Raw genomic sequence first — 22,055 nt, 5'->3', positions numbered from 1 at the left:
CTGCTGGCACAATGACTCTTCGTTCATTGGTAGTCATATTTGGAGGTGGAACATGCTTCTCTTCCATGTAGTTTCCATAGTTCATCCCAACATTGTCTGAGCTGCTAACCATTTTGCCTCCTTTTGCCACACTGCAGTCATCAGGAGAATTCCTAGACAGAAAAAAAAAAAAAGTGTATTTCTGTAATTATTCCAGTCCCTACTAATATCCTCAGCAAAGAATCATGTTGAATGAAACAGAAGAAATGAGACTTGAACACCAGAGTTGGGCTGTCACTGGAAGGCTCAATACCTACCACCCAATGACTCTGCTGATTCCTTCAATTGCCTCAGAAAAATTGACCAGCCATATATTTAATTTTATTTTTCAAAGGATCAGGGTCTTATATGTCTCCAAACATATAAACACTAATGATTTATTTCAAGAGACTGGGCTGGAAGAGAGACTTGTTCATGAACTTGCTGAGACTGCTCGCTGCAAGTAGCTGCATTTCTCTCTCCAAACATCTCACAGACAGCACAGCAAACACAGAGATGCACTTAATACAAAATTTTCTGAGGGAAAACTATTATTAGTTGTCATTTTCCAAGCCTTGGATGTAGCTTGTCTAAGGCTTGGACAGCTTCCCATCTCCACTGCTGTCATTGTTTCACGTGGGCCATGCTCAGTTGCACTTTATGTCATGCAATGTAGACACATTTCTATGTGTGGCTTACAGAAAAGGAACATTTGCCAAAGCCATGATTCAAAATACCACACGCATGACTGGAAAAACCTTTCAGCTCCTGACTAGCACAGTCTCCACGGTACTGTAGTCAAGAAATGGAAATCTGTAGAGGATCTGCAACCAGACACCTCTTTAATTTTGGCCACGGTTTCTGAATAGAGTCTTTAGGTTTAACATCCCACAGGGGCTTCCATAATGGCATTTTAATTGCATCACAGTTTTCCTTCTGGCAGACACAGACATATTTGTCCCTTAATTTAATGTCTACAATGTGTTTCATCAGAGAGAGAAAAAGTGCTACAAAAATCAAAATAAAGACCAGAGCCCTAGGGAATACCTTTAAACGTAAAATAGTTGTTTGGTAAGAGAAAGAGGGTGTTAGTTGGGTTTTGATTTCTTTAGTGACACTACATTACTAACAAGCTTTCTTTTTAGTCCTTCCACTTAACTTCTGAAACTGTACCACCATCTTAATAAACAAGCAGCAAGTCAGATTGCGATGCTTCCTTTCAGTTCCTTGTAAACCCATTAATTTTCAAATGACTCTCCAACTCGGATTCCTAGAACTGTGTTTCCCCTGCCTCCCAAAATGTGTTTCACTCAGAGCCTCTTGATCTACCCAGCTCAGAAATCCTAGCTCTTGCTGGAAGTGTTGGGCAGCAATGTCACTACTGTAAGCCCAACAGTGGACAGAATACAAGCGCTTCCCTAATACACAGTTTGGACCACTATCTGCTCAACATACATAAAAAGGATGCAGTAGATGTTTTATCCAATGTCCAAGTGACTTGATTGAGTTGACTGTCCAGTACTACCATGGGTTAGGAACTAATGCAGTTATAAAAGGTGGAAGGTTTTATTATACATCATTAAATAGTAAGAGTATATTTTAAGTATACCATTTTTTTTTCTATGCAGTGTTACTACTAATTTTACCATCTTGTGTTAATATATATATATATATATAAAAAAATAAATATTAAAAAAGGAGAACTGCTGATCGCTTTCAGCATAAAAAAAAAATATATCACAGAAACCATTCAAATGTGTACTCTCATCTTCAGCAGAAGGAACAGGGCCTTGAATGTTGCCTAGGAAATGTTAGCTTCATATACCCTTTTCAGGTATAAAATGCCTTGGTTGCTGCATATTACACATATTTCATTACAGATGAAATCTGTCTTCTGTAAAGGTCCTACAACTGCTGTGTCAGCCACAAGACTGAATAATAACCACATGGGAAGATATATTAGGCACATGGTGTTGCCTGTCATGTAGTGGTGGTGAATTTTAGCCTTTCCTCTCAGAACCAGCATACTTGGGCATTTTGCTCTCAGGTTTAACTCTTCTATCCCATTACATACCTCTAAATATAATTCTGGGATGCAGCTTACTTTTCTGAACAGAGCTAAGCAAAACAAAGTAACTTTTTCATTCAGACACAAACATGTTGAAAAAGAGCTTTTGTGATGATTGCTTGTGACTTTTTCTGTTTACCTAACAAATACAAATGGCATATATGCATAAGTGAGTCTGCATACTAAACCACGTAGATTTGTAAACATCATCCAACTCCCGCCCTTATACCTCTGAAGATCTCCACTCTGATTCCCAAAGTCAGTTATACTAGAAAGACAAAAGAAAGAACCGTTTGGCCCATTCACTGACCTTTTAGGGATGTTTTGGGGAAACAGAGCTAGCAGCGTCCTTTAGCCTAACTGGGCCAGTTAGGCTAAAGGGTTTTCTGTGAACAGGGACTTGGAATATAGGGACATCAAAGTCTTGCTGCTGGTGTGAAACGTCACTGATGTAATGTTACCCTACACCACTTCTTTGGGCAATCCTGCTTAAAAACACTCTTGTAAACACTGAACAACAAATGATGTGAAAGATCTAGTAGTAGCACACAGCTTTTGGAAACCTGACAGCAATTCTGAGCTGCCTTTCTTATCTGAATATAAACAGACCGGGATGGAAAAGAAAATCATAAATAAGTTATAACTTTTCATTAAAATCCAGAAGCAGATGGTCAAAAGTTTTGTCCCATTAGCTTACTGGGAGGAGAACCAAATTCCCAGTTCAGCAAATCTTCTGAGATCATGCTTAGCTTCAAGCATGTAAGCAGCTCCATGGGAACTAACAGAACTGCTCAAATAGAACTACTCCAAATTGAGCCTGTGCTTATGCATACCATTGAACTAAGGTTTAATTCAAACAACTGGAATGGACTTCTGCAGTAGAGAAAGCAAAACTGAAAATTTAAGCAGACACTAGAAAATGTTATTTTTAGTGCCCAGAACAACAAGAGAGTGATTGTCTGCAAAGGCTTTTTTTTTTAAGGACTTTCTGTGAGTCTGCTTTATTTCTGAACCACCGGGACAGCTGGGGCAGTGGAAAAGCAGCTTTCAGAAAGTGTGCCCAGTGTAAAGGGTGAAGCTTTGCAGTGATTCATCCCCAGCTCCAGGTCTGAAATGAAACCTGAGATATTTTTCTTCACAGCTGCACGTTATTTTTACTCTGTGTTACACCTGGAATTTGAAAAAAGAAAAAGAAAAAGAAAAAGAAAAAGAAAAAGAAAAAGAAAAAGAAAAAGAAAAAGAAAAAGAAAAAGAAAAAGAAAAAGAAAAAGTGGAAAGGCTACAATCATGGGACCCAAGAGCACTTTGTCCAGTTCTGAGCTAATTCAGCTCTCATTGCTGATTAATGTCAGTTGAAGAAAGTATTGCTCCATGGGTCCTTGAACCTGGAAGCCTTGCCTTTATTCAGGGTTACTTAGAATCAAGCTGATTTGATGGTTAAATTTAGTGCCTACTCCTGCTGAAGCTGATTGGAGTTTTGCCAGCCATTGACTCTGATGAAAGCAGATGTAAGTTCATAAATAAGTGTATGAAACATTTTTCCTCTTCACTATGCTACTATTTTCCCCATGTGATATAAAATACCTGTGTTATGTTAAAACACAAGGTGTCAGAGAAACAAAGATTAGGAATCAACAAAATTTTACATGATCTCTGTAATGTTCCCATAAACTCCTCTATTTAATATTCCTGAATTTCAGAGGGAAATACATCAGAAAAAAATGCATGCTCCAGGAATCCACATATCTTTATATGTTTACTTAATAACCACATCTTGGATAACTTCCTTACTACTTATAGAAAAGGGGTCTCAGGAGAGTAAAAGAGTGCAAGGATATCTTTGAAGAGTTTTCCATGCCTGGTTCCCATTCAGCACATGGCTAGTCAGGTCAGAGGACATACTGATATACCAGGAACTTTCCTTCTGTGAGGTTCTGGTGAACAATGACACTGTCCTACAGGATTCAGATTCCTCTCCTCACCTCTCCTCTTCCATTTTGTAACACCAGTAATCTGAGAAAGCAGGGAATGGCCCCATCAGGGCTGCAATATCCCCACCCTGTCCTTATGTACAAGGGGGAAAGCTCCACAGTGCCAGCTTGCTAATTTGGGCCAACATATGTGAACTTACATTTAGCCAAAGTGACATCATGTAAAGGTCAGTTCATACTGTCTCCATTCTCCGCAACTACTCAAGTTGCAGTGAATTTGGTCAGTGTTCCCCTTCCTGTCAAAATGGTTGGTCACTGAAAAAGCAGCCCATGAAGAAAAAAATCAGAACTTTCCTGAGATTTCTGACTTTGAGGTACACTGCTGTTTCTTAAAGCATATTTGATGTACTTTACTACACAATATGAATTTGAAGGGTTACACAGCTGCAGTCTTAAACTCTCTTCCCTGACACTCGCTACACCTCTTTCCTCTTCAGTAGGACCCACATCTACGGCAATTCACCACAGCAGTGACATGCAAAGAGGAGTCCTGCAGATCCCCCTTTGGGTTCCCCTTTGGCAGTAACCACTGGTGACAGCCCAACCCTCCCTGCTGAGAACGAGCCTGCACTCACCAGCAGCCGGAGCAGGAGTGTGGCTGCACCAATAGCTTTGCAGAGCGGCTGCTTCCCTGGCACCAACAGTGATCCTCATAGATGTGAAGTGAGACTCTGAAAAGTGCTTTCAGTGGTGATATCACAGGCCCCAACTCTTGGTTTGCCAGACCTCAGTTTCCACCATACACACTCATGGCCCAGCATTGCAGCTGGAGGCAGCTGCCCATCTGCTTCTGTGAGTACATCAGGCCAAGCCCCACAAGTGCACCAAGCTCTCTGCTCCTGTGTAATCACCTGCCCTTAAATCTTCTGCATGAGTACCATCACACTTAACCTGCTGAAAGGAAAATTGAGGTTTTATTTTCCTTTCCAAGGCTTCTTGTGAAAGCAGTGCAAAATGCCCCACAGAGGACTAAGGTATAAGAGAGGCATTAAAATACTGAAAAATGCACGTAAGTCACAATATCCCTAGGGTGCTCACAGAAACTCTTGTATAACTGCTTAGCAAACTGAGCTGGGGGGCTGCTTCCCCAGCAAGTAGGCAAGTAAGCGAACAAGTGACTGAGTGGGCAAGTAACTCAGTCCTTAGCCACAACCTGAGTCACTCCCCTGCCCGTGCAGGGTGACTGTGTGAAGGCGATGCTTGCCCACAGAAAAGGGGATGGCCAGGGTGGGAGCGAGCTGCTGAGGTCTCAAGGGAAGGAAGGCCCTTGAGACCCATGCTGCTGGCTAAAGCTGTTTTAAGCTGTTGCTGAAGCCACGGCGACAGTCTGTTTGTCTTTGCTATAAGGTGTCAAAAGCACTCCTAAGAAGACAAAATAAAAGAAAAATCCCAGGAAAACCAAAGTCATTACTGAGCCACACAGCCACAGAAGTGCACTGTCCCATGTGGGGCTATCCAGGGGCAATCAAAATGATCTTCAACAGCCCCATCAGACCATGGCCCCAGAATGGCTGGGACTGGGGCAGCCCCATGTTAACACACCCTCACAGCATCCAAAACAGGCAGAAGCCACTGCATGCAGTGCCCCAGGCTTGGTAGGTACTGAGGGTTGCATGAGGCCATTCGAGGGGTCGTTCAGAGATGTCAAAGTACAGCACATAGAGATGCCTCCAGTTCCTTCCTCCATCAAAAGGAGAAAGCAAACACCACATGCCAACACATGGAACGCTGTTGCCTTTCTGTAAGCAAAACAGAAGATGCTTGTTTATTGAGTTGTACACACAGCAGCCGTTCATTTTCAATCAAACAATAACTTTTGCTAATTGAAACAATCTTTCCTTTTTTTTTTTATTCCCCCCCTTAACTTTCCCTGGCTATCTTGTAGTCCACAGCTGCTTCAGGCCTTAGGGCCATTATGGCAAATTAAGGCAGTCAACGTCTGGCTCACTAGAAGCCAGTCAAGCTATAAATATTACCAGCCTGGCTCTTTGTGTTCACATTGTGGAGAAACAGCTGGTTTAAGTTTGACTGCACGTTGTCATTTCTCCATTAGTGCAAACACTTCAATATTTCTTATGTGTGAGGTTGGAGTGAAGAAAGGGAAAGAAGGGAAGGGGGTCACTAAAAGCCAAAGCTAAGAAATGATGTTCTGTATATACATAATTTACAATTACATTGCTGCCTGGGAGAGGGCTGAAGTTTGACATGGTGATAGCTAGGCCAAAGCCACAATGACTTCCCAGTTGGCCTATAACTTTCAGGACCTATTTTCTCTTGTTTTTCTTTTATTATTTTTACAGAATTTCTATTACAATGGTAATGGATTACATTTCTCAAATTGTATTTCATTTCAAGAGCTCGTAAGACTGTTGTATTTGTGGTTTCATAAAATATGAAATGCCAGGAGACAGGGCCCTTCCCAAACCACACATACCTTCTTTTGTGGGCAGGGATCATATAGAAAGCTAGCACAGTAGAGCATGCCAGGAATAAATAGAAGTGACATCTTGAATGGAAACCATAATCCCCCATGTCTGTGGAATGTCTGCTGATTTTTGTGATTAGCATTACTGGGCTGTGAGGCTGATGGGTGTGAAATGGTGAAGCCAGAGATCACCCACTTATCTCTCTCTCACCTTCTACTTTGTCTTAAAATGCTATTCACAAACGTTAAATACTGAATACTGATTCTACTCTGACTAAAGTAAAACATCTACTAATGAATGGAGAGAGAAGACTCATTTTGAAATGTGCTGGATCAGAGACAACCTACCTACTGGCAGTGCCTGTGATCTGCCAACTCTAAATGCTCTAGACACAGTAAATATTGTACTGGAAATAAAGCAGGAATGATAGCAATAGCCATAAATTATGACAGTGATCATAACTCTCATGGGATCCTGTGTCATTATTTGAAGACTAATTATATCTTTCATGACCCACATGAGAGCTTTTGGTTGCTTAGTGCTTTCGAAATTCTGGCTGTTTTGATCTTTCTCTTAAACTCCTGAAGCTAAGGATGAAATTTAAGCACCAGTGGTCAGTCAAAAATGTAACCATGCCAGTTATGAATGAACACATTATTCCAGAGTAGAAAACTTCTTAGCTAGCACCTGCCAGCCCAGCATCCACCAAAAAGCTGCAAAGAAATAGCTATAGTAGTTGGTCAGCTGGGTTTGGTTTTAATCCTTTATTGCAAGTCTGCCTCAATAACAGAGCCAAACCATGCACATACACGCACACACACACACAGGCACTAATGTTAAGCTGGTGGATTTTCAAAGCAAAGAGGAACTTCTTGAAGGAGTCACACATAAAGCCTCACAAGGAGAAGATGCTGAATTTGCAGTTTTTTCCAGTCTGGTAGGCAGCCACTCCATCAAACACCCAATCAGTGGGGAAGAAAGATTATCAGTCTGAGATAACTAACACCATGTCTTTTTAGCCCAGATTAATGTTACTTTATATAGGCAGCTACAAGAAATGCATTAAGAAAGTCATCCTCTTAAGACAGATTTCCTAGCTTGATTGTGGACTGACGTAGGGGCTGACTCAAGCCCTCTTGGAGACAGAGCAGAGTTCCAATGACTGCCATGGGTTTTGGACCACATTTGTTGTTTAGTCTGAGCCGAAGTTTACCAAGAATGCCAGGGCTGCATGCCGGTGGTATGCAACCAGATGTGGAAGGGATGGCACCAAGCCTCAGACACAGGGTTGTGCTACAGTGGTGGAAAAAGCCATGCCCTTGAAAAACAAGTGATGTCATGGTGACTACTGCAGACCAGCTCTGTTTCTCCACATGTTGGATGTAAGCAAAGTGTGCAAATGCTCTAACTAGATCCACTAGTATCATACCACAGACTGGATCATAATGCAGAGGTGCTTCATCTAGCTTGAAGCATGTCAGCTGGATCCTAGAAGCGTGATGGTCCATTGTCAGGGCAACACAGAGATCCATATGGATGAATGCACTCTCCTTAGTGGTTAGGCACATCAGCTGACACATGGCTGGTCTGTACAAGGTACCTCGACTCATTCAAATTTGCTGGTTTGTACCACACAAAATAGCTATCATTTAAGAAACTCTACCTCAGGGGAGAAAGGAAAAAAGAAATAAAAGTCCAAACAAAAACTTGAGGTCATTCTGGACTCTGAAAAGTCCTCCTGTGTGTCAGATATACTCAAACCAGCTAGTACAGAGGTTCTTTGATGAATATTTAGAACAGAAAAATGCAAAGAAAAATGTTATTCCCCAGAAGAGACAGCATAAAAGATGTATTGTGGTAATTTTATTCTCAAATGCTTTTCGAGCAGCAATTGGTAGCACTTAAACCAACACTTCGCATATCATTAAATCTTAATGATAACTAATTATTTCTGTCATTTCTTTAAAACTTCTGTATCCAACTATGTTGTAAAACTTCTGCTGTGCTTTCACTGCAGCTAACTTTCAAAATGCTTTTTCAATGAAATCATTTCACTGCTCACAGCAAGTGAAAATTATCCGGCCTGAATAAGACCATGTTCCACCCCAGCCTCCCTTAAAAGGATTAATTACCTAACAGTATGTACAGTTTTTCCTAGCTACCTTTGTATAGTCCCACCCATGGGCATGGTGGAGTCCCATGGGTGAATGTAGTCAGAAACCACTGAGAGATTCACAGATTTAAAAGTTGTTTAAGCAGCATCTGGGACCTCATGAGAGCCTTTTCACAGGAGTGAATTTCACCCTAAATTGTATAACATGAATTGTGTTCATTCACTGTAACAGAATTACTCATGTTTAATTTGATAAATATGTAAAAGATGGTAAACAAAAAAGTAAGTAACACTACGACATATACAATCTCCAGATTTATGTTATAGTGCCACACTATCATAGGATTAATCTTTTGGTTTGACTCAAGAGCAATAAATAGCAGGATACAATGTTATTTCATTCAGGTGAAAGATTGACTATATGGTGGCACAAAAGGTCTCATTAGACTTCTGTACCTGGAAGAAATATACTGGCTGTACCAACACAACAGATTTGAAAAAACTAAATTTGACACCACCTGTGACAATCTGCATTCTATATGCAATAACAGCAAGGTAAATGACAGCTTTAATTTAAACTTTTCTTGCCTTACTTAATTTAAGTTAGGCCCCAGGCTATATTTTCTGGGGCTGTGGGCTTAGCTTTAAAAATGTCGTTCTTGTTAAAGAAAACTATGTAGCCAGTCCCTCTGCAGCACACTGAAAATAACCCTTTAATTTCATTCCAACATTATTTCTCCAGTATTCACAGGAATGCCAGTTCTGAGACTGTTATGTTTTGAGATTTAATGTAGGGCAATTACAGCCAAAGCATATCTGGGAAAAGTCCTAGCAGAGTGAGTACATTTCTGCTTTGAGTGTCTACTTAATTGTTGATGTGTTCGGTACACTCCTAAAATTTTATACCCCCTTCCAGACGACAAAATATATGGCCAGGAAGCAGATCAAGACAGTGAGAAGGGGGAGCTGGACAACAAAAAAATTGCAATGCTAATTATTCTCTGGTTACCACTTCATGGGGTCTGGTACCCTGTTTTGCATCCTCTTTACACCTGGTATTATTCAGGCTCCCACATAGGAAGACGATTACAGAGGACACTCTGGAGATCTTAGAAGTAGCACTTCTGCGGCTCTGCAATGTGGCTGTGGTATTTTAGACTCCTTTGGGACAATCCAGGTTTTAAAATGTCTGTAAACAGGGCAAGTACAGTTTTGCTTAAAATGAAACGCAGCTCTAAGGTCTCCAGCTACTTCATGTGTTAACTAAGCATTTGTAAGAACTGAGCATTTCATAAGGAAATAAATTTATGGACTGCAAATGAGAACAGTGGAGAAGGCTTCTGCAGAGAAGCAAATGCAAAATTAGCTACAGAATGATGTGGTACCACTAATCTGAGCATAAAGCATGGCTGATATTATGTATGTGATGAACAACAGATACGCTGTCAGAAACCAGTGAAACACCAACATACAAACAACAAAGGCCTAGCGGGACTAGAGGAAGGAACAAATGGGTTTCAGATTTGTAAGGAGATGCATACACTGCACGGACCTGTAGTGACTTCCACATCAACAGTATTAATCAGTATCATATCAGAATATTTGATATGATTATTCAGCAATCATTTGTTACTGATAGGTAATTTGGGTTTATTCAGCGCTTGAGCCATACACACCGTTTTGTACAACTAGCAGAAATATCACATACCAGGAAGCACTCCTATTCCCAAAGTGGAATAACACTATACATATTACATACAAACAGGTATGTGCGTTTTAGAAATGCCACAACATAATTATATTTGTTACTTGGCAATGTTAGTTCTCCAATAAAACACAATACTAAGATCTATTTCTCCAGGCATGTGTTAGGTCTTATAAAGTAATAGTTCTCTGATGAAATAAACAGTGCATTTCAATTAAAATGTGTGTGTGTGTGTGTGTGTGTGTGTGTGTTAAATATAAGCATTTTTTCCTGTTCATCTGTTAACTTCTGTTAATCTGTTCTTTTTTTTGGCAGTCTATAAGTGACTTGTTTATTTTTCAGCATGTCATGTTGTAAGAATTGCAGTGAAGTATGTTTTCCTTGTTTTCTCCAGTTAACAACTCAGCATTGCTCTGTCAACAAGGGAGGCTGTCAAATCCCAGGTTAATAAATGAAACCCTGCTTCCAATGCTGCAGGTTATTTTTAATTTAATATAGGAAGAATTAAATTTCTTCCCATTATACTTATAGCCAGAATGTGTCCTTTAGAAAACCAGTGTTCTGATCAAAAACATTTTGCAGTTTAGAGCTGGAACTTGCACAGGCTCCTGCAGCAGCGTAGACTCTGTGCCAGCTCACACACTTGCTATAAAGAATGGCCACTCCTGAGCTGTTAATTTCCTAATGATGGCCACATTAAGTATCTCTGAGTGATGCTGTCCAGAGAAAAACTAAAAATTCAGTCTTCATATACCGCTCAGCTGATTTACACTAAACTTTATGTCCTAATGATGGAGTAGGACTAACACTATTCTTTTAGAGAGGACGTACTTTTGCTTCTTTTATTCTCTTTACTTCTGTAATGGTGATAAAGGTGGACAGAATGGTGTCACTGGGGTTCCAGATGCCCTGGTAACTCCATGTGCAATATCTTTAAAACAATTAAAAGTTCTGCTGGAAAAGTATGATTTAAAATTATGCCTCATGTCTAATCAAAAAAAGATTGACTTAATGAAAATTCCCCCAATGCTTGGATTATATATCCTTGAAAAGCAGATACCTGTTCTGTTAGTTACAATGCAGACCATATGCATGAACATTTTGGACTGATAGTGTTGAGACTGGGATAGCTCTGAAGGAAAGGCAGATACCTCTCTTCACCAATGGCAACTCAGGCAGCCTAAATCAGCAGCCAATTCTTTTCTACTTACTGACTGGTACTGACAGGTAGCCTAAGTTTTGCCCTAAGTGATTCAATGCAAGCATGTACAGATAGAAAATAGCATAATGAAAGGAGAAATGACAGGCATGATGACTATATGTCCGAATAGCCCGTCCAATTCTGGGCTTCTGAATGTTTACCCAACCCTGGAAAGTATGTTTAGTTCACATATAAAATCTCCCTTAGGTTTGGGAGCCTCATGCTACCTGACCCTCTCTAGACCATAGCAGGCCATGAAGGAGCCAAGTGCTTTAGTGCCTGGAGCTCTCTGTGTTCTCAAATGGTTTGGGGCATGCTGGAGTGTGACAGCATTTTTGCACATCCTGCTCTCACCTACAAGCTATACAGGTTTTCTTATAGCGCCAATGTAACTGATGTGACTACAGGCACACATTTTGGCATTGGTCCTGACCTCCTAAATCAGAGTTTGATCTTTACCAGGGTTACCAACAAGAATTAGACAGGAAAAGGTCTCTACTAATAGAAGACAGTATCACTGCCTATGGCTTTGTCCTTAATCATCACAGCAACAGCCTGTGATTCACAAAATGAGCTTTAATATTCAGTCTAGTTACGTATTTCATAAATTCTAGACAGCAAACTTGGGATTTTGGCTTGACTATTTCAAAAACATGGTTGATCAATAATTTTGAAGGTATCTATCTGTGTCATCTAGACTTTTCCTTAAGATCTGGGAGTATGTCAGTCTCTGTATGACTGACTTTAGTCAGGCATAACATTACAAATCATCACCATTAATCTCTGTAACAATGAATGCTAATAATGTACTGCCATTCACTTTATGGAATTTACATTGAGAAAAACTGTGATCTTACAGAAACATTGGAACAAACAGAGGTAATTCTAGGAAGCAGGTGAAACTGGTTTTGAATGAATATTACATTTGTGACTATATCTGTGCATTTACTTGGCACAAAAAAAAAAAATCAAACCAAAAAACCCCTCACTGAAATTGACTGTAAGTTCTGAACAATTAGTCTTCCACGAAAACTTCCTCTAATTTTTTGTTACTTCAGTTCAATATTTATTTATCTGTATGTCATATATTTGACTATTCACTGGAAATTCTGATTTGACTTCAACACAGTTTCTATCCTTACCAGTAAAAAGTGTAGGTGTGACACGCTGTCAAAAGGCACTTTGCCCTGCTTGTGGTGCCCATCACATTAGCACAGTAAGTATGAACAGTAACCACAGTACCCATGGCTGAGGTTTTTCTAAGCAACTGATCCTAGGAGATGAGATTAGTAGGCAGGTGTTTGTGGTATAGAGATACAAAGCATACTCTTCACTGCTACACCTCCAACAATTGTGAGCAACCAACTCTCTGGACCTCTGCCCTTCAGCAACACCAACGGAAAACTATTTTGACAGTCAGGCATTTTAAACAGGAAAGCACTTGTTAGGATAGTTTCCTTTGAAAAAACAATAGTCTTCATTGTGCATTTTCAGATAGAAGAAATCTTATAGAGTGCTCCTATGCCTGAGAGAGCTACCAGTCAATATCCACAAATTCACTGCATTACTGTTTCAGCTTAATTGATATAATTCTCCTTCACAGTGATATTCATTACAAAAGTTATGAGACAATAATTAATGCACTGACATGATGTGGCTACTGTCCACTGAGCTGAGTAATTTCTTTTCCTTTTCTTTCTACTGCCCTGCTTGCCTCCATACACATATGCTACTTCTTCAGTGTGAGTTATTCTTAAATCCAACTTTATGGTTATGTTTTTTGGCACTATTTGTACAGTAAACATAAAAGTAAAGGTCAATAGTTCACTCCCTCTACCACTAGAAGAATTTACTTCCTCTGCTTCTGTGTTTGGTTATGTTTAAAGCAAAGGCAACTGTCCAAATTTTGACAACTTCCATTGAGTATGAGATCATGTATGCCCCATCCTCAGATGGACCAATGGTGGACCCTCAGACTACAGCAAATTCACATTTTGCTGGATTTAGTATATGCTTTCACCTAGCATGCAATGCAAGTTCACATCCAAAATTATCCAGAGTCAGAGGAAACACAAAAAGGTATTGTACAACCTCATAAAAAGACTGTGCCTGTAGCACCATTTGACATCCTCTATTAACACCTGAATAGGGCTGTCAGGTGTAACCCGCAAGGTATGAGAGACTTGTAGGCTTCTGGTCAGCTAGTGGCCAGGTGGGATATCCTGAGGCAACTAAAATGGTGCTAGATTTACAGATTTAGACAACTGAGCTATACCCATCACAAACGTGCTTGACTCATGGTAATACTGGCCTTATTACCTTGAGCCATTGACCTGGTTTGGGTTACACTCCATCTTGATGGTGACTCTAGACGGGGGCTGCGATAACCAGTCTTGCTGTGGAACACGTGGACTCATCTTTGACGTCTGCCCATATTCACTGGAGGAGGAGGCCGTCATCTCTGTCTTCGCAAGGTGGGGCGATCCGTAGGCACACTCGAACAAGGACTGGTCTTCACTCACCACTGATAATGCTTCCTGAAAACCAGAGAAGTGTAGTCAGCATGATCATGTTTCAGAGCAGGCATTACAATGTCCCCCAAGGGAAAAAGGGCTTGTCCATCTCATGAGGCATTGAACGTCTGGTCATTTGTTTAAATGCTAATCACTTTTTAAGCACACCAGTGCTGTCAGTGGAGGTAAGGACTTATGGTGCTAGACATGCTATTAGTATATGGTGGGAGGACAATCTCTTCCCCGGGGAAAGTCCTTTCACTGTCTGCTGAGAAGATGCACAAATACTGCCAGCAAACACTCAGGAGTAGCGACCAATAGCTAGGATGGAGGAGAGGGCAGTACAGGCAGCGAAGCTTGGGCTTCTGGCATCCATGCCATTTGGGGATGCAGAAGGCCAGATCTGCCAGAGGTGTAAGCAAACTGCCATCACTGTTCTAACTACCCCTGCAAGGAGTGACCAAAAGCCAAGCACATCTGACTCAGTGAGAGATCTTCTTCCTTACTCTGGGGCCCAGGCCAAGTCCCCTTCTGGACAGCGAGTCAAGACAGCTGAGTGCAACCTCCAATCCAGAGAACCTGCTTTTCTGCCAGCATTTGCTGCCAGTATCGGTGTAGGTGCTTGCCCCTCAGTGGCAGGGTTGGTTGCCATCATAGCTGGCTGGAGACTAGGCAGACGAAGTAAAGGCCACTCTCTCTCTCTATTGCCATGCATTCACATTGGCACCAATTCGTCCCTCACATTATCTGGAGCTGAGTCTCGGGAACAACACAGTGTCTGAGCCCTGGTCGGGCGGTCAGTGTGACCACCGGGCCCAGCAGGAAGCTGTGGGAAGTGATGATGCTTCCAAAGGGACCCATACTGCCTATGCTGAGGCTCCCCAGTCATGGGAACTAATCTGGGCTCCCATCCTGATAGCTCCTAGAACTGCAGTTTTAGGGGCTACCTCTCAAAAAGTAGCCTTCCAAAGAAAGGAAGGATCCCCCCCCCCCCGCCTTCCAGGTGCTACTTAGGGTAAACACAGGGCATTAAATGTACAGTAAGTCAAAGAAAGACTGTCTTCTCCCACAATTTCAATATAGGTCTGCCCCATATTGACCATGGAGCAGGGGTGCAGCCTGGCCACATAGCCCCTGTCAGCAGCCAGGGAGCAAGTCCCAGTGCCAGGATGGAGAAGGAGGCTTGATGTGTAGCATATCAGATGACAGCAGCCATAGGAGTGGCCAGCTGGCGATGTCTGGAGGCACAGAGGCCAAGGATGGGGCGTGGGGGAAGGCGATTGAGCCAGATTTGGGGCAGAGTGCTCTGCATGTGTGTGTGGGCCTGCGCTGCTGCCACGAATGGCTGACAGGAGCACAATAAAACTGTGTGGCCCTGTCAGCAGAGGAGGATGCGGTGGAGAAGGAGGAGATGGTAGCCCTTCAGCTCCAGGAAGCTGGGCAGCTTCCTGCAGGCTTCTACTTTCCCCACCGCTGGAAGAATGCTTTGCACAAGCTCCAGCAGTCACATGCTGCCCTAAAAATCAGCAGTTGTATTTGTTAATTTTAAGAGGGTACACATTAATCATTCTTTTTATTTGCCTAGTTTGTGAGGCCTTGGGATACACTCTGTTACTATTCATAGTTTTTCCTGCAACAGCAAGGTCTGGAACATCACTTTCTTATTACATCTCATGAAAATTGAGATCACCCCTTAATCTCTGGTCTTGATGAATAGGATTTCAAGTAGCCCTCCAAATGCCATGAGACACACTGCTGAATCACTAGCTCTAACGCTTCCCACCATAGGCCAGGACAAAAAATTGAAATGGCAATCTGCACCGTTTCATTACTGCTTTTCAAATGTTGAGTGCAAAGGTCACCACAGGGCTATCACTATTCATGTTAACTCTCCAGTTTGCACCCATGCTTTTCACGTTCTTCCACCAAACCTGTGCCCTGCCACTGAACTGCTGCCTCTTGGGTCTCTGATGATGTGAATGTGCTTCTGTGAGAAGGAAGAGATGCCAGAATAACACCTCTCCTTTCTGCTATGCCTCTTGATTTCCTTTGGGTCTCTGGCCTGCTAAAAACTGCTGCTGTTGGCGGTTTGAAGCTTTTCTGATGAGCCATTTCTGGGAAAGCCTGCAGACAGCTCTTGCTTTGCAAGGAGGTGTGGGAAGAGATAGCTGCTGGTCTCTGGCTCCCCAGAGATTGCTCCCTGGCTACACTTTGCTGAGAGACAGCAGAAGTTGCTGTGCTTGGATAGTAAAGTATCAGAGATCATATCACAAGAACTAAAGAAATAAAATGTTACACTGGAAGGAAAATAACAAGTTATTTCTCAGCAGTTCATGAGAGTTCTTCATGTGTGTGTACATATCTATATATACATATATATATATATACACACACACACACATGCACAGAGCCTGGACAGGCAATCGCAATGCATCCCATGCCTCAGACTATTTACTGCACACTTCCCTCTTTTCTGCCCCACTGTAAAGCTAATACACAGGCCAAAAAAACAGGTAATGAAATGTTAATATTGGAAGAGTTAGCTCCTGTAAGTTCAAGAAAGTGTGGATTATACAGGAGAAAGCAGACACAAGATTGCAAGTACAACAGGTAGAGTATTATTTTACTCTGTAAACTATCTACTATATCAAACATTATATAATAGATATATTTCTTATTCTCTCCAGACAAGTAAAACAAAGTAAATTTATTCTGACACTTATTAAACTTGACTTCACCCAATATAAGCTAATTTATGAATACTTAGGGTAAGTATAAATGTGAACAAAAAACATCCCCAGAATTTTGGCATTACTAATAATACTATATATTGCTTGTGATATACATGTCTATTATATTGCATAAAGAAGAAAAATACATAGATTTTAACTTCCAGAGGAGGAAACTAAACGTTGGAAATATGAGTTGAATTAACAAGGGTTGTGTGAACATCTAAAACACTACGGCAAAACCAAAACTAACATAAATGAACCCAAAAGACAGACTCAGACTTCATATTTGAGGAAAAAAAAAAAAAAGCCTAGTTATTCATGGTCAAAGAAAGCTCAATTTGCTAGCTGAGTTTTGATTTAATAGCAAACACTCAACTGTACTCCATCCTGCTAGTTATCAGTTAGCACATGCTGACAGGTCTGTAAAGGCTCTGTAGGAATAACTGAGTTTCTGCCAACTTTGCATGCTGTTGGGTTGGTCCTTATGTAAAAGGCTTACTAATTTGTACTCTGTGATTGAGAATATCTCTGAAATATTACTCCAAGTCCTCACTCATCTCCGATGGCCTGTCTCAAAGGACAGTAGGACATGTATCACCCGTCCGTCATGCACACTACTAAAGCTGAACCGGTTATCTAAGTTTTTGCATCATTTTGAGGAGTCAGCATAACTAAAGAACATGGTCTAAATTAGCCTCACTTCCTCTTCAACCATCTTTTGTCTCTTCTTGCACATAAGTGAAACTGAAGTTTCAGTGTGGGAAACATGGAAACTACGTTTAGCGTCTCTTCTGCTACTCCTCAGGTCAGCCAGGACTCAGGCAGTCATACACACTAACTGTCCTCTCCTTCCAATTCAGCCATGATCACTGAAGTCAATTTACTGGCGACTGCCACAGGTGATATATGTAGTCCTTGCATAACCTCATGTACAGGGAAAAGCTTTCTGCAATAAATGGGTGGGAGCTGTATGTCCAAGACTGGTAATTGCTTTCTTCCTCTCAGTGACCTTAAATGGTGAGGACTTCTGGCCCATGCTTTTCTGAATCCACTGACCCTGAAAGACAGTGATGCAGACAACCAGAGCTCATACAACCTGATACAACATCATGTGAGACTCATACTGTGGGAAAGCATAGAAATAATGTCAAGAAACATGACACATTTCTCAGCTGTAGAAGAATGTCTGATAACAGGCATAATTTAGTACCTCCAAAACCAGACAGAAAATATCCTTCAACTACTCCTTGCATGCATTGTTTCGTCTTGTCTTTCCTTGATTTCTCTTTACTAATTAAAGCTTTCAAGCCTTAACCTGACATAAACGTTGAAAGGAAGGCTCTAACAGCAAACTACTGTACTGAACAGGTGACAGAAAGCAGTATGAGTATTTCTTTCTTAAATATTGAGGCTTAAAAATGTGCTTTCTGCTATAATTCCAAATGCAAGGCTCTGGACCAAATGTCCAATAAAAATTGTAAGCGTTTACCATCATGAAGAATAGCTGCATGGTCTGGCCAAATATAAACATATGCAAAACTATTAAGCCTGACAATGCTTGGCAAGGGTTATTTACATATGGATGCCAGTTCTGTTTCTAGTAAATACTTTTCATTACTCATTTACATGCTGATCTTTTTTTCTCATCTATGTTAATGCTCTTTCTGGGGCATTTTGGCAACACCAAGCAGTAAGTGGGATAGAGCAAGGTAAACATTAATAATATTATAAAACAGATGCATTATAAAGCTTCTTTTAATCTTGCCAAGTTTTGTACCTCTACGGTAATAATTTTAGCAGCGGTTGGGTCATTCTCCTGGATTTTGCATAACAATACATTCTTATGACATCTCAGAAATGAAGCGTTTAATTTCTAGTCACCATTGTCCAGGGTAATGTAACATGAAGAAAGCAATACATAGTCCTCACAGTGCCAAGTGGGAAAAGTCTTTCATGAAAGTCTGTGAAGTAGAGCGGTTGATGATATTATAATATTCTCTAAGGTCAATACTGAAGACAGATTTTCTTTATTTCATTTTCCTTTCTTCACATGCTTCCTCTCATGATGTCACCAGCAGACCATAAAAATCTGTTCTCTCATAAAGATTTTTTTTTAATTTTTTAATCACTTGTACTATGCAGAACCTGGCTTCTTGCTTGGACTTTCTGTACTAATGATAAAAGAACAAAATGATTTCTCTATTTGGTTTTGACTTACACTTCACTGATAAGTTGGAGGTTTTTTTTTTTAAAAGAAAAAGAATAACAGACTGATAAATTTGTAGAACAATAGTTACAGCAACGCCTTTAAAGTAGGCATAAAGTCATTAGGACAAAGGTGTTTACTTAATCAAATGCAAGATTACTTGGCCTAGAAACATGAAGTTACAGGAAATGTGATTGAAGTAGTTCCCATCATAAGAAGTACACGCAAGACAACCTGTCCTTAATATGCAAAGTCAAGAACTAAGGACAAAGGCTTTTTTTTTCCCTAAAATCTGATCAAATTTAAGAAATGGTTAAAGAAAAGAATAAGATGTACAACTGTCTAGCATATTTTATTTGTGCTCAGAGTTATTGAGGAAAAAATACCACAGCAGGACTTTAAAAGACTTTTAAGGCCATTCTAACCTGGCATTGCTTTTTCTCAATTTAATTCCGATTAGGGATCATGCTGGTTTGTGCATGTAATATATTTGTGTGCTTTCCCTCCTTGTCACCAATCCAGCCTCCACTTTACACATGACACCATTTCCATTCACTTGTAAAGCAAAGAAACTGAATTGTGTCTTCATGCAGCATGCTCACTGTGAGTGTGTATCTCAAAATAGTCATCTCTTATTTTTTTTTCATTTTTTCAACCACTTCCATGGTTTATTGCTTCATCCAGGAAACAGAAAAGATTTAATAGATTTGTTTTTATTCCTATTGTCTATGCAAAATCCATCAGGTGATTTGCTGCTCAAAAAAATGCTTCAAGAACTTTGAAAGTCAAGAACTTACTGGCCAGCACTGTCAAAATCCTAGCAGGCAAATAACACATCACTATGATGAAAACGTTGGTCACAAACCAGTAGGATGTTGGGCAAGAACTACACTTAAAGAGGAGGATGCACCAGGAGACACAAACACAGCAACAGTCCTCATTATCCATTGAGAAATGCTGCAGACAGTAAAATGCATTTATTGCTTGTCAAGTCAGCGCTCCCACACTCCAAAATGGACCTGTTACTCTTGACTATGAGGGACTTGCAATAACATTGCAAGCGAGACATTTTAACTAACTCTGCCATACATCATTGTATTTCTATTTTTTACATCAGTTGTATGATACTTCTCCTCATCAAAGTAAACAACTTTTAATTTTTCTCTAATCCAATGTCATGATAATTTGCAAGTAAGCACAAGCTTAGACCTCCATACAAGCACAATCCATTAAGACATAGGCTGTTTCCTATAATTTGTCAGGTGTTTACAGTTGGTCAGAAAAATTAATGCTCCATTCTACAAAGAATTCTGACATACTGAGACTTATTTTCATATTAAAGTAGACAAAAAGCTGTTATGTAAAGTTCTCATTGAAACGTTTACTAAAAGGATTAATTATGGAGACACTAGTAGTGTGTGTTTTGCAGATGTTGAAACATTCTAATACACTGTTACATTTGGAAACAACCTGCTTTTTCTGAGGGAAGATTCTTCTGATTACGACCATGCAATTATCTCTGTAAACTGTTTCCATGGTTTTCTGTACTTGGTATCTGTTGTATACTTGATAACATTTATTATTGAAATGGTGTGCAACTGAATAACATAAAATTGGAACTGAAAGTAAGAACAGGTGAAAATGTGCAAGAGAGTACACAGTATGCACATTAGTACTTCTCCACACTATACCAAATCAGACTTTTTGCTTGCTACTCTTCCTAATCTTCCTCACAATGCCGATACTCTAGGAAGCTGCTGTTCTGGAATGAAAGCCTAATTTCAAACAGGCCAGGAATGTCATTTCCACACTGGAACAGAGAGCACACGCGAGGCTGGACACCAGAACCTCACAGAGCAGTGGGCCCCAGTCTGAAACTCTGCTCTGCTCACGTCTGCAACAGGCATGGCTGTAAGATAAAGCAAGCTGTTGTTGAACTGCTTAAAGAGCTTCTAGTCTCAATTGTAGTCCTGCTTTCAAGCCAAGTTTTTCAGCCTTGCATTCACTGATTCCAACAATAATAAATGAAACAAAAGGCAAAGGACTGATGTTTTAGCCTTGCTATAGCTTATTAATCATGATGCTCCTACAAATCTCTTTTGCTCATTTGCAAAAGAAGTGGTTTCACAAGATATCCAATATGGTGTGTGGAATATACTGGAAAAGGTTACTACTTAAAATGCAGTCACCTGAGTCAGGAATTGCAGTGAACATCTGGAATATGTTTTCCTTCTAAATCTCCAAGTCTTGGATTCATTAGATCAGACAAAAATCCACATATTATATTCATGAGAGAGTTCAGGAACAACAAAAAGCCTTGGCAAGTACAAGATAAGAAAGACAGATGTTGTCCTCACCTCCACCCATGAGAATCTTATTGCCAGCTCAGCCTACATCCTCCACCTTTTTTCAAAGAGCACTTTGATAGTGTGTGTTAATCCAAACATAGGCCTGATGCTGTGACTTATCTGATATCTTCACCTCTTGCTGAGAAAAATACAAAGAACTTTTGGAAACGAGGGAGAGACACTGCTGTAGCCCTACTTGAAAAAAAAAAAAAAGAATAATCAAGCATCCATCAAAATGATGTTCTGAAATTGCAGGCTAGATTCACTTCTGGGAAACAATAGCAGATGTTTAAGGACTAATTCTGCAGCCTTCTTTGTGTAAGTCATTCTCCTGGCTTCACTAGGACTACTGATGTGAACAGAGGCCTCATAGCTAATCCCAAAGGTTTAGCATTTTGTGTCATAATGAACAAATTCTGAAACATCATACATTCAAATATAGTCTGCGGTGCTTTATTGTAATTTCTAATTTATGGAGAGGAACAACCCTATGCACTAGTACAGGCTGAGGACTGACCTGCTGGAGAGCAGCTCTGCAGGGAGAGACCTGGTAGTCCTGGTTGATAATAAACTGAACATGAGCCAGCAATGTGCCCTCATGGCCAAGAGGCCACTGACATCCTGGGATGCATCAAGAAAACTGTGGCCAGCAGGTTGAGGGAGGTTCTCCTACCCCTCTCCTCTGTCCTGGTGAGGCCTCATCTAAAGCATTATGTCCAGTTCTGGGCTTCCCA

General features: G+C 40.6%; 1 protein-coding gene across 5 annotated transcripts in view; it reads right to left on the bottom strand.

The window, feature by feature from the left end:
• ERG (ETS transcription factor ERG) overlaps positions 1–22,055 on the bottom strand; it is a 146,710-nt gene that overhangs the window by 18,570 nt on the left and 106,085 nt on the right. For all 5 annotated transcript variants that reach the window (XM_062001021.1, XM_062001042.1, XM_062001063.1 and 2 more), the window contains 2 exons: positions 13,842–14,059; positions 1–152 (listed from right to left, as the gene is read on the bottom strand). In XM_062001021.1, the coding sequence (XP_061857005.1) occupies positions 1–152; positions 13,842–14,059 (370 nt within the window). The remainder of the gene's footprint in view (positions 153–13,841; positions 14,060–22,055) is intronic.

This window comes from Colius striatus, chromosome 1, assembly GCF_028858725.1.
Source record: "Colius striatus isolate bColStr4 chromosome 1, bColStr4.1.hap1, whole genome shotgun sequence".
Classification (NCBI taxonomy): Eukaryota; Metazoa; Chordata; class Aves; order Coliiformes; family Coliidae; genus Colius; species Colius striatus.
Note: the sequence above shows the minus strand (reverse complement) of the source record. Positions and strands in the feature narration are given on the sequence as shown.